The sequence below is a fragment of the Phoca vitulina genome, unplaced genomic scaffold, assembly GCF_004348235.1.
Source record: "Phoca vitulina isolate PV1807 unplaced genomic scaffold, GSC_HSeal_1.0 scaffold115, whole genome shotgun sequence".
Taxonomy (NCBI): domain Eukaryota; kingdom Metazoa; phylum Chordata; class Mammalia; order Carnivora; family Phocidae; genus Phoca; species Phoca vitulina.
This window is the reverse complement of record NW_022589818.1, coordinates 1019964-1033471: the sequence shown is the minus strand read 5'-3', so window position 1 is coordinate 1033471 and position 13508 is coordinate 1019964. Positions and strand designations below refer to the sequence as shown.

At 47.4% G+C, this 13508-nt stretch overlaps 1 protein-coding gene across 5 annotated transcripts in view; it reads left to right on the top strand.

Annotated features, from left to right (window-relative positions):
• The window catches only part of DAP3 (death associated protein 3), a 35790-nt gene extending 28018 nt beyond the window's left edge, over positions 1 to 7772 (top strand). For 4 of the 5 annotated variants that reach the window (XM_032398303.1, XM_032398299.1, XM_032398300.1 and 1 more), the window contains 7 exons: positions 146 to 276; positions 967 to 1047; positions 1134 to 1292; positions 1798 to 1857; positions 2417 to 2506; positions 4835 to 4952; positions 5682 to 7772. In XM_032398303.1, coding sequence (XP_032254194.1) covers positions 146 to 276; positions 967 to 1047; positions 1134 to 1292; positions 1798 to 1857; positions 2417 to 2506; positions 4835 to 4952; positions 5682 to 5767 — 725 coding nt within the window. In that variant the 3' untranslated portion in view covers positions 5768 to 7772. The remainder of the gene's footprint in view (positions 1 to 145; positions 277 to 966; positions 1048 to 1133; positions 1293 to 1797; positions 1858 to 2416; positions 2507 to 4834; positions 4953 to 5681) is intronic. The other variant, XM_032398301.1, reaches the window with a different exon arrangement.
• Positions 7773 to 13508: the final 5736 nt, after the last annotated feature.

Sequence of the window (13508 nt, the reverse complement as noted above, 5' to 3'; positions counted from 1 at the left end):
GAACGTCGGGGTCGGGGTCCCTCGCCCCTTGTCGCTCAGGAGTCAGTGTGTGGGAAGCGAACACATAACATAAAGAGGCCCAGAGTGTTCTGAGTTGAATACCGTCAGTTCCCGCCTGGTTTCCTTCCTGGTTTGTTTTTTTTAGCTCACCTTTGGGTGAAGAACTGCCGGGGTCTCCTGCAGTCGGCCTACAACAAGCTGCGCTTCGACCAGCCTGTGGAGGCTTCGAGCTGGCTGAAGGACTTCAAGACCGCGAACGAGCGTTTCTTGAGTCAGGTGACTAGACTCCCAGAAGTCTGATGCTGGACGGTCCTTAAATAGACTTCATCTTTGTGCCTCGAGCACGGTGGACTGTGGAAAGCTAGTATCGTAGCTGGGATCGCTAGGCCGTTGTGTGCTTCTCTCCTCTGTCTTACGCACAGTGCGGCACGACCTGGAACTCGCTCCTCTGTGCGAACTAAAGCCGCGAAGGAAGCCGTCCCCAAAGCAGTGAGGGGCTTCCCAGCAGCCAAGTCCAGGCCACGTGGATCCACTGACTTGCCCCAAGCTACAGCCTCAAATCCTCTAAAGCACATTTCCAGCCATAGAATTTTCTCCAGATAAGGTTTCCATGCAATCAGAAATGTAAGGGTAAAGTTATTCTTTGCTCTGGTGATTCTTGGATACAGTCTCCAGGCCAGGAGTTTTCAACTCTGGATATAAATCAGAGTCACCTGGGAGCTTAAACCTGTGGATGCCCAGGCCTCATCCCGGACCTTTCTAGTCAGAATGCGTCACTGGTTTTGTTCTTACGCCGTAGGCAGGAAAGGGCTAGAAAGCATTCACTTCTCTACTGGAGTCTCTCACGTGGCTTGAAAAACAGATTAAAACTGACTCCTAACAACCTTATCCTCCTACCTTCTCAGCTAGGGATGGGTTCATCTTTAGTCTAAACAGCCTTTCTGTGGTTTTTATTTTTGTTTTTAGATAAAAGTTCAGGAGAAGTACGTCTGGAATAAGCGAGAAAGCACTGAGAAAGGCCGTCCTCTGGGAGAAGTGGTTGAACAGGTATAAAGAAGACACGGGATGGGTACCGTGTCGTTCCAGAGGAGGCGTCCCCTGGGCCCGCAAGCCCCTGCCTCTCTTCCCTGCAGGGCCTGACGCGGGTGAAGAATGCCACGGATGCCGTTGGGATCGTTCTCAAAGAGCTCAAGAGTCAGAGCGGTTCGGGGGCATTCCGCCTCCTGGTGGCGGTGGACGGCGTCAATGCTCTCTGGGGAAGGACCACGCTGAGGAGAGAAGATAAGAGCCCGGTAGGAAGCTGACCTCTGGTGCCGCCGTGCGTGTGGGCCGGGACGTGGCCTCGGAGCCCGTGCAGATTTTCTTGCCTTAGGAGCGTGTGAATGAAGATGTAGCATAAAAATGGCACCTGGGGGAGAGGGGGGTGTGGGGCCCCCCGTCCACTGAAAACTCAAGGCGGGTATTTGGAAAAGAACCCCCGCAGCAGAAGCTGTGTGTTGTCCGTTTTCCTTGCCGCTCTATCTTCAGAAGGAGGCTAGGTGACTGGTTTCTGCAGTGTGGGGGCTGGAGCACCTGGCCTCGGGCCCGAGAGAGCCGCGCTGTCGGGAGGGGGTGTGCTCTCCCTCAGTGACTGGTTTTCATCCGAAACAGGGGGGGGGGGGGGGGGGGTGGGGGCCGCGGCTGGCAGCCCTCCCCTCTCAGAGGCTGCTCGAGTTGTTGCCAGTCGTTTGTGCCAGGGGAGCGTCCAGGCGCAGCTCGGCCTGACCTCTGTCCCTCCCCGGCGCTGGCGGCGCGCAGATGGCCCCCGAGGAGCTGGCGCTCGTGCACGGCCTGAGGAAGATGGTGAGAAACGACTGGGTGAGTGTGCGGGACGCCCACTACTCGTCAGTCTCAGAGTTTAGGGACAGAAGGTTCTTCATTTAAAGTCTCTGTATTTAGGGGCGCCTGGGGGGCTCAGTCGTTAAGCGTCTGCCTTCAGCTCAGGTCATGGTCCCGGGGTCCTGGGATCGAGCCCTGCATCGGGCTCCCTGCTCCGCAGGAAGCCTGCTTCTCCCTCTCCTACTCCCCCTGCTTGTGTTCCCTCTCGCTGTGTCTCTCTCTGTCAAATAAATCTTTAAAAATAAATAAAGTCTTATGTATTTGGTTTCTGATCTTCCCACTGGATTGGGAAGTAGCCATTGTATTTAAGTATTGGCACAATTTTACTTGGCAGTTCAGAGTGTTTTTGTATCTTATCAACTTTGGAAAAGATTTTTATCAATGTGAGATCATGTAGCAGTTTGTGGTCAGAGCCGAATCCAGGACTAATAACCTATTTAGTTGCCATCTACCTGGACTGAAAATCTACAGATGACTAAAATGCATTTTTCTATGTTTCCCACCTTTTTCTCATTTGGCCTTTTGTCCTCTCTTTCAGCACGGAGGCGCCATTGTGTTGACGCTGAGCCAGACTGGGTCCCTCTTTAAACCGCGGAAGGCCTATCTGCCCCAGGAGCTGCTGGGAAAGGTCCGATCATCAGAAAATCTGGTTCCCCTTAGATGGTCATTCTGTCTGAAGAGGTTTTTTTGTTACTTGTTTTTTTTTTTTAAGACATAATTATAGACTTGGAGAAAAATCGTATTCCTGTATGACTTCATCCAGATTCCTAAAGTGTTAACGCTTTTCTATATTGGTTTTATTCTTTTCCATCTACTTTTTTCCCTGAATTATGTAACAATTACCTGAGACATGCTGCCTGCTTCTAAATAATGTGTATTTCCTAAAATCGAAGACATTCTAAATACATAACCACAGCAGAATTATCAAAATCAGGGAGCTGGCATCGATATAATTCTGGGAACTTATCTTGAGAACGGGCTGTGATCTTTCCAGGTCTCCTAGTGTCCTTCACAGAAACAGTCCTGGATCACACGTCCCACTTGATTGTCCTGGTTCTTCGGTCCCTTCACTCTGGGACAGCACCTCAGTCTTTGTCTCTTACAACCTTTTCTTGAAGAGTACCTGCCAGCCGTGGGTGGTTTTGTGGGTTGTCCGGTGACTTCGCCGGTTGGTGTCTCTCCTAGCAGCCGCCACAGTGAAGTCTGAACACTTGGTTCAGGTGCCGTCCATGTGCTGTGTCCTCGGTAAAGTCACTGTGGAGGCTCACGCTGAGGCTGCGTAACTATCCTGTTACTCCTCACATGCCCCTTACTGGTCGGAGCGTCCATCTGTGATTCTTCCCTAAACCCGGCTGTGATACTTGCAGGATGGTATTTTCCAGCTCCCTCATTTCTTCTGCGTGTATGTCGGTTGGCATTGTTACATGTGAGAACGTTCCTTCCCCTTACAGTTACTTGTTTCATTGTGGACATGCAGACTCCTCTTTCATGAGTTCTAAACCTTTACTATCGATCTCTGTTTTGGTGCTGAAATTATTCCAGATTTGGCCAGCAGACGCCCCTTCGAACTGGCTTCTGTGTCCTCTTCACACGCCCCCATCATTCTTGAGCCCCTGCTCTCTAGTTGGCAAGGAATACAGATGTTCCCCACTCATCTTGTACTTTCCATGCCCCAGGCCTAGAATCAGCCACTCCGCAGGCAGCCCTGGTTCACTGTGGAGGAGAGTGGTATGTGCATACCAGGTCCCGGGGCGGGGAGGGGCCCTGGCCGGCTCAGTCGGTGGAGCGTGCGACTCTTGATCTCAAGGTCATGAGGTCAAACTCCACCTTGGGTGTGGAGCCTACTTTTATTTTATCTACTTATTTATTTGAAGATTTTATTTATTTAATTGACAGAGCATGCACAAGCGTTGCGGGGGGCGGGCATCAGGCAGAGGGAGAAGCAGACTCCCTGCTGAGCAGGGAGCCCAGTAGGGGACTCGATCCCAGGACCCTGGGATCATGACCTGAGCCGAAGGCAGATACTTAACCGACTGAGCCACCCAGGCGTCCCTGGAGCTCACTTTTAAACAAAATGTTTAAAATATGCTCCCTTCTTCCAGAGGTGGAACCGAATTCCCCACCTCTTGAGCATGGGCTGGATTTTAGATTCCAGGACCCGAGTGCTCGGTGTGCTCACTGCTGCTGGGGTGTCACTTCCCGTAGGCCCCCAGCGCAGGCTGAGAACAGATGCAGTATTCACGCCTGCATGCACGCACGTCCATGTGCTGTGTGCACGTGTCTGCACATCCACACCCACGCACATCTCTGCATTTCCCAATTCCTGTGAAAAACCCGTGAGTGCAGACTGATCCCGGCCAGCAGTGCGGCCTCACCTCCGCCCCCCTTCCCGTGTGCGGGAGCCTTCTCTCCAGCGGGACGAACGCCGTCGGAGCCCACAGGGCGAGTCGGTCCCCAGCCGCTAGCCCCAGGCTCGTGCAAACGACGCTGCAGACGAGAGCTCAGTATTTGCGTGGCGCGGTTTTTGTCTTTCTTGGCAGCGTCTTCCGTCCAGGTGCTCTGTTCAGAAGTGAACTCAGGTCCCTTGTCCCTTCAGTATTGTGTTTGAAAATTGAAATACGGTTTGGTGGATTCTTTTGTTTCATTGTATGTTCCATTTAATGGGTCTTTATGGCCACCCTTGTTCATTTTGTTTCTGTTTTTGAGTTTATGAACCGTCAAAGTGGTTGTTGACTGTTGAAGTCAGAACTGTGAAAATCAGAATCGCAACTGTGTCCGCACACGGACAGGTGGCGCCCCCAGCGGGCATTACGTGTCGCACAAGGACAGCCCGGTGTGGCGCGCGTGCACGGCAGGCTGGCCAGAGCGCGAGGAGCAGCGGGGAAGGAAAGTGTTTAGTAAGTCAGGCCACTCTGTCTGCTGACTCGTCACTTAACGAATCTTCTTCCTTCTCCAGGAAGGATTTGATGCCTTGGACCCCTTTATTCCCATCCTGGTCTCCAACTACAGCCCAGAGGAGTTTGAAAGCTGTGTTCAGTATTATCTGGAGAACAGCTGGCTTCAACATGAGAAAGGTCGGTCATAGAACTTTCCGTCCGGGCTTTGTGTTGTCTCACCGAATCAGAGCCTGATCTCCTGCGGCAGCAGCCTGCCCTGTCTCTCTTTCTCCCTTTGTCTTGACTTCTCTCTGGCCGGTGAGGCGGTAGGAAAGGTGGGGGGGGCGGGGGTGGTTACAAGACAGCGCATCTCTTCCCAAATTCTCACGTCGGATGAGATGCTCGTGCTGGAAGCCCAGCCCCGTGCACGTGAGAGGCCAGCCCCTCGCTCGGCTGTCCCGGTCCGCAGACACGAGCGCCTCGGGCCGTGCGCTGCCGCCTTGCCCCCCGCCCCCGGCGCAGGCGAGCGGAGGAGAGGCCGAGGTGGTTCTGTCGCTGGGTGAGAGCGAGCTAGCTGCCGTGGGAGGGGGTCGTTCGAAGACCAGAGGGAGGAGTAGAAAGCAGCCTCAGCACGTGGTGGGCCGGGAGGCCCAGTGCAGAGATTTCGGAGGGGGTTGGCATTTGACAAAGTCCGAGAGTCCAGAAGATGTTCTTGGAACAGAGCGAGAGACAGATGCTAGATTACAGAGGAAGAGAGACAGAAAAAGGAATGGTTTGCTGGGAGAACGGGTTTAGAAGCGCGGTCTCTCGGCAGTGGTCGTGACATTCCAGCCCCATGTGGAGCACGCAGCCTCTGAGCACAGAAGTTTCTGGGCAGCACAGTGCTGCAGACAGGGCTGCGAGCTGTGTGCGTCTCCCCCGCTTTAGCTCAGACACAAGAAGGGAAGAAGGAGCTGCTGTTCCTGAGTAACGCGAACCCCGGGCAGCTGGAGCGGCTCTGCGCCTACCTTTAAGCCGCGGTCACGGCCCGCCTGGAAGACGGGACATTGCCTGTCCTGGACCCAGTCAGACGGGATGTGGCCAGGACGAGTCAGCTGCCAGCCTTCGGTGAAGACTGACGGTAGTGGCCTGAGATGTCCTCTTGTTCCTGAAACTAGTTTATTAGGTGGGGTTTTCATGTTTTAAGTAATTATGGATCTTTCCCTTAAATAAATTATCTTTCTTAAAGTGTTGTGTTAGATTTATAAAATGGAAAGAGCCTTCGATTGGCCAAATTGAATTTCTCCAGCATCCAGACCCCAAGCTTGCGAGGGGTCTGAAGAGACCAGATTCTGCAGAAATTTCCACTAGTTCTATTTCCAGACTTGATTCAGGTCAGGAGATCGAATTTGCCCCTTAAGTTCTCCCTCCCACGCGGGTCCGCTGGCTCCCACGGTCGCCTCTGCAGGGGCCCAAGTACTACGGACGGATGGAGGGAGCCCCTCCTTCATGCACGTGTGCATGCCAGCTTGGGGAGATTTGAGAAAATAGTGACTCCAATCAATTTCCGTGGCATTGAATTCCCTGTCCTACCCCCATTGTAGCGCTCGAGGCCGAGTCTGCGCCCCAGCTGCCACTTACCAGCCGTCTTGGGGCCCCGCAGCCCCCGTCCTGCCCTGTGTCACCTGATCGAACTTTTGGGCCGTTTGTGAGCACTGAATCACAGTGTGTGTAAAGTGCCTCACACATGGGCGGTACTCCTTCAGTGGTCGGCCGCTACCATCTTGGACTTGATTTTATAGCGCTTTATCTGAAAACTGGCCACAAGGGAGACGGTCTGTGGACGTGCATCGGCGTTTTCGCTGCAAAGGGAGGAGCTTCCCCCATGCTCAAAACGCCTCAAGGCTCCCTCTCAGAACCCGACCTTCGCCCCGACCCAGTCCTCAGTCAGGTCAGCTGGCCTGGGGTCCAGATCCCCACCCTACAGCACCTGCTCCATCAGCCCCCAGCTTCGGGAGGCTGGAGGCCTGTTCCAAACCCTGACATGCCACCACCATGGACGGTCAGGTCTTCAGCTCTATCTTCACAAGAGTCAAAGCCCGTTGTCCTCTCCATCCTCGTGGACTGCTGTCACACCCGTCACCTCCTGTTTGAGCTCCTACACACGTTTGCCAGTCTGCTCTCTACCCACACCCCTGCCTCCCCCTCTCAGCCCCCTACACAGGGCCACTGACCTGAGCTGTCCTGCAGCTGGATCGTTGGGCGGCTTCCATACGCCTTTATTCCTACTGTTTAGCCATATTCAAACCATAAAGAACCATGTATCATGGAAATCAGCTTCCTTTCTCGCCTCCTTTTCTAGAAGCAACTTCTGTTACCGAATTCTGGAGATAAAAGTGCACATAAATTGGGTTTCTTTTAAACACTAGAGCGTGCTCTTCTGTACTTTGGTGTTTCCACGTAGCTTGGAAATTTTCCCTGTCAGGAGTCTGTCTTGTAAGTTGAGTGCCCTCGCACTCATTTCATTTGAAAAGGGAAGGAATGAAGTGGTGCCCACGACCTCTGGGAAGGGCCGCATCCGCTCTACACTCGGACGCCGGGCCCGTGTCTGAGTGGGCACCTGAGCTCCACTGCAGAGGCCAGGACAGTGGCTTCCATCTCCAGGCGGCAAAAGTCAGGATCAGTAGGCCTCATTTTCGCTAATGAATGTGGAACAGGAAGTTGTAGGGCTAGACCGACAGAGATGTACAAAGATCCCGCTGATGAATTAGCATCATTACTTCTGTAATTCACTAAATGTCATCTGTAATCTACTCTGTCCAGTCCTCTTTCTTAAGATCCTTCTACAGACCTGACCCTCACACCCTGAGTGCTACTGTCTCCCTGCTGCACCTGCCCCACAGCCGGTCTCTTGGGGCTTCTCTTACTCAACTGCATGGAATCCAGATTGGAAAGTAAAAAACCCAGGGTGCCTGGTGGTTCATTCGGTCAAGCGTCTGCCTTCGGCTCAGGTCATGATCTCAGGGTCCTGGGATCGAGCCCCGCATCGGGCTCCCTGCTCTGCGGGGAGTCTGCTTCTCCCCTCCCTCTGCCCTTACCCTGCTTGTGCTCTGTCTCTGTCAAAGAAATAAATAAAACCTTAAAAAAAAAAAGGAAAGTACAAAGTCCAACTGTCATTATTTTCAGATGACATAATTCTGTATAGAGAAAACCTTAAGTCTCAAAAGATCTCCCACAACTAAAAATAAGTTTGGCAAGGTCACAACAATTCAAGATGAATATACAAAAGGCAACCGTATTTCTAACAATGAGATACGCAAAATGGAAATTAGAAAAGTAATTCTATTCAAAATAGCAGGAATATAAAGTACTTAGCAGTTTTAGCAGAAGAAATGCAAAATTACACACCAAAAACTATAAAACATTACTGAGGGAAATTAAAGAGGATCTAAATACATGGAAGAGAATCTGTGCTCATCAGTAGTGTTAAGACGTGAATCCTCCGCAGACGGATCTAACAGGCACAGTGCGGTCGGCACCAGACTCCCAGCCGACAATCCTCCGCAGACGGATCTAACAGGCACAGTGCGGTCGGCACCAGACTCCCCGCCGACAATTCTCCGCAGAAACTGGCAGCTGACCCTGCAGCTTATACGGAAACGGACACAACCCAGAATAGTCCACGTGATTTTTTAAAAAAGCAAACTGGGAGGACTTACTCTTCCTTTTTTCAAAACATCCTAGAAAGCTACAGTAATCAAGACAGTGTGGTACGGGCGTAAGGGTAGCGGTCAGGTCAATGGAACAACATTGAGAATCCAGGTAAAAACCTTTTATTTATGGTCGGCTGGTTTTCAGTCAAGATGTCAAGACAATTTATTGGGGGAAAAAATAATCCTCAACAAATCGTGCTGGGATAGTTGGTAATAATGGACATGCAAAAAGATGAATTTGGGCCATTGCTTCACATCAGACACTCAAAGTGTAGCATAGAGCCAAATATATGAAGTAAACTAAAACATTTAAAATCACAAAAGGGGGTGCCTGGGTGGCACAGTTGGTTAAGCGACCGACTCTCGGTGTCGGGGAAGGAGGGGAGCGGCTGGATGACGGGACACTGGGGAGGGTATGTGTTGTGGTGAGCGCTGTGTATTGTGTAAGACTGATGAATCACAGACCTGTACCCCTGAAACAAATAATACATTTTGTTAATATTTTAAAAAATAAAGTAGTATGCCTTAATAACATAACCTCAGAAAATAAAAACTGACAAAATAGACAGAAAAATAAACTGTGGTGGGAGAATTAATATACTTCAGTAACTGATAGATGAAAGTCAATTAGAACATATAATCTAGTAGCATAATAAACAAATTTGTCTTAATGAAAGTATTTTTTTAATTAACCCAAACACTTCTGAATATACGTTCCTTTTAAGCACACCTATACCTGTTCAAAAGTTGACTATCACTAGGTCATATCAACAAATTTCAAAGAACTTAAATCATACGAATGGTATTCTCTGACCCCAGTGCAATTTAAGCTAAAACTGAATACCAAATACATGCACAGAAAATTCCTTATGTTTGGAAATTAAGAAATACTTTTCTGAGAAAAAAATCAGAATGGAAATGAAAGTAATTCAAACTAAATGACCGTTAAAGTACTAAACTCAAAACTTAAAAATTTAGTTCTTTGAAAATACTATTAAAATTGGGGGCACCTGAGTGGCTCAGTCAGTTAAGCGTCTGCCTTCAGCTCAGGTCATGATCTCAGGGTCCTGGGATCTAGAGCAGGGAGCCTGCTTCTCCCTCTCCCTCTGCCCCTCCCCCTTACTCGTGCACACATGCCCTCTCTTTCAAATAAATATATAAAATCTATTAAGAATGCTATTAAAATTAATTTTTAAAAGCATCTGGTGAGAATATTCAAGAAAAAAGTGAAAGTGACTTTTTACCTTTGAAATAAGCAACATCAGAAATGATAAAGGGTTAACACTACAGATCTTAAAAACATTAAAAAAGATTAAATAGGCGCCTGGGTGGCGCAGTAGTTGAATATCCGACCCTTGATTTTGGCTCAGGTCATGAGCTCAGGGTCATGAGATCAACCTGCCCCCACCCCAGGTGGGCTACACACTGAGTGGGAGTCTGCTTGAGATTCTCTCTCTCCCTCTCCCTCTGCCCCTCCCCCACTTATGCACACCCACCCTCTTAAAAAAAAAAAAGATTAAATGGGCATATTATGAACAATTTGATGGAAATAACTGAACTTGAACATGAAAGAGACAAATTCCTAGAACGATACAACTTATCGAAAGTGGCGCAAGATAGAACTATTACAGAATTCATAGTCGAAAACTTTCTTATAAAGAATGCCAGGCCCTTATGACTTCATCAGTAAATTCTACCAAACACTTAAAGAAGAAATAATGCCAATCTCATACAAACTCTAGGGGAAAACTGAAAAAGGAAAGTTACTTCCCAACTTGTTTTTTGAGGCCAATATTATGTTGATGTTAAAACCTGACAAAAACATTACATAAAAAGGGCATTATAGGCCAATCTCATTCATAAACATGGATACAAAAATCCCAAACAAATCAGATCCATCCAACATTTTAATAGAAGACAAATGAGTCAAGGTTTATTCCAGGAATACAAGATAAGATTATATGCAAAAATCAAACTATGTAGGGGCGCCTGGGTGGCTCAGTCGTTAAGCATCTGCCTTCGGCTCAGGTCATGATCCCAGGGTCCTGGGATCGAGCCCCGCATCAGGCTCCCTGCTCAGCTGGGAGTCTGCTTCTCCCTCTCCCACTCCCCCTGCTTGTGTTCCGTCTCTCGCTCTTGCTGTCTTTCAAATAAATAAAAATATTATTTTAAAAAAATCAAACTATGTAAGAATACACTTATCTTGATGAGCACTGAGAAATTTACAGAACTGTTGAATCATTGTATTGTACATGTGAAACTAATATAACACCTATGTACATGTGAAACTAATATAACACCTATGTTAACAATACTCCAATAAAAAAGGAAAAAACTATAATTTATCCCATTAGCAAAACAAAGGAAGAATAAAATTATCACCTTCATTCAGAGAAAGTTTTCTTCAATTCCAAATCCATTTGGTCCTGGGATCGAGCCCCACATCGGGCTCCCTGCTCAGTAGGGGGTCTGCTTCGCTCTCTGACCCTCCTCCCTCTCATGCTCTCTCTCTCTCAATAAATAAATAAAAATCTTAAAAAAAAAAAAAAAAGAAGAAGAAGAAAACTTCCCACAAGACGACAGAGAGTACCGACAAAAATTCTTCAGTCCACGTCAGGGGCGCCTGGGTGGCTCAGTCGTTAAGCGTCTGCCTTCGGCTCAGGTCATGATCCCGGGGTCCTGGGATCGAGCCCCGCATCGGGCTCCCTGCTCCGCGGGAAGCCTGCTTCTCCCTCTCCCACTCCCCCTGCTTGTGTTCCCTCTCTCACTGTCTCTCTGTCAAATAAATAAATAAAATCTTCAAAAAAAAAAAAATTCTTCAGTCCACATCAGACTCAGAAGTGAAGGGTTACATGGGGTGCCTGGGTGGCTCAGTTGGTTAAGCGACTGCCTTCGGCTCAGGTCATGATCCTGGAGTCCCGGGATCGAGTCCCGCATCGGGCTCCCTCCTCTGACCCTCCTCCCTCTCATGCTCTCTGTCTCTCATTCTCTCTCTCTCTCAAATAAATAAATAAAATCTTTAAAAAAAAAAGAAGTGAAGGGTGACAGCTTCCCCTTGAGATGGGGGGGGGCGGGGAACAAGACATTCGATTCCACACCATTCTTCCTAGTCAATACACTGAGATGAGGAAAACAAAATGTTATATATAAGATTTGGAAAGGGATAAATACAATCATCATTATTTGTGGATATGATGGTGTAGAAATCCGAGTCTACAGATAAATTATTAAAATTACTGAGTGTGCACGGCAGTGTTGCTATGTCGGTATACACCTCAGCTGCATTTCTCCGTAACAACAGAAAATAAAACTTTAAAGATTTCATTTACAATAGCAACAGAAATAGATAAGACATAAATGTAACAAGGTATGTATATGATGTTTATAAATAAAACTATAAAATATTATTGGAGAAAACTTAAAAGGCCTCAATCAATGGTAGAATATAAACTAGAAAAGTGACTACCGTAAAGGTGTCAATTCTCCCCAAACCGATCTACAGAGATGCAAGGCTATCCCAATCAAAACACCTAGAGATTTTTAAATTTTTCTGTGCAACTTGACAAACCAATTCTAAATATTATATGTGGCCATAAAAAAGCCCAGAATAGACAAGACTTACTCTCACCTTTTACACTATTTTGAAAACTGTCAAACCTACAGGAATGCAGAGAGCTGTACAAAAGAATCCCATACAACCTTCACCTAGATTCAACTGTTAACCTTTTGTCACACTAGTTTTATCTTTCTACATATTTATTTCCTTTGTGTCATTATTTGAAAGTAAATTGCAGACACGTCTTTTATCACGTTTCTCCTAGGAATAAGATCTTCTACATACCCAGGATATCATTAACCAACCAAAGAAACCCATCATGGACATAATGTACTCTAATATGTGCTCTATTTTTTCTTTTTTCTTTTAATGTGCTCTAATTTTAAATTTCTCCAGTTATCCCAATGGCTGCCCCACCCCACCCCCGCTCCAATCCAGGTTCCAATCAAAGTTCACAAATTACATTTACGCTGAACTATCTCTTTAGTGTCCTCTTAGCTTCAGTAGACCCTCTGGTTTTTCTGTTATTTGACATTTTTGAAAATGCCAGGCCCGTTATTTTACAGACTGTCCACATTCTGGATTTGTCTCATTGTTCCCTTCAGATACAGGTTAAATGCTTTTGGCAAACACGATACACAGCTGATGCTTTCTGTCTACCACACTTGACATCACTGCAGTTTGTTTCATTCTGGTGATGCTAAATTTGATCACTTGGTTAATTCTGGCATCCATCATTGTAAAAGGAGCTTTCTCAATGTAATGAACAAGTAGAGTGTTACTTTGAAATCCTGAAACCATCCCGTTTTCCCATAAATTATCACCCAAAGGTTTTAACATCCATTGATGACCCTCATCTGAATAAACTGTTAAACTGATGGCTGCAATCTAAATTCTATCCTTCCTTCTACATTTATTAGCTGCTGTTCTGTCACCCCTAACACCCTCCCCTTTTTTAGTCTCCTTGGGGACTCTAAGACACTTTTTAAATATCCTGTTTAAATATCCTGTGAAATTGGAACAGACAGGAGCAAGAGCCCAGAAGATAACATAAACAGCATTAGTAATATTTGAAAAGGTCCATAAATGTGACTACATTTAAAAAGACAAAATAACAAACCTCTATTCTCCTAAAAAAACTCCCTTTAAGGAAACGAAGAGGCAACCAGAGTGACAGGACAGTATTTTCAACACATAAAACTGACAAAGGGTTTGTATCCCCAATAAAGTACTTACTCCTACAAATCAACGAGACAACCCAAAGAACATGGCCACGAGAGTTGAACGTGCAGTTCACAAAAAAGGGATATCCAAATGGCTCATAAACGTATGAAAAAGAGCGCTCAACCTCGTAATGAACACCAGTGATTAGGCCCACCATTTTTAAAGATTACGGAGCACCAACTCAAACTGCCCTACGCCGCTGGTTTACACCGGTAATGAGTTCGAGAAGACAGTTTGTGCTATTTACGAAGTCCGAGCACAGCCTCTGACGCACGCGTCCGC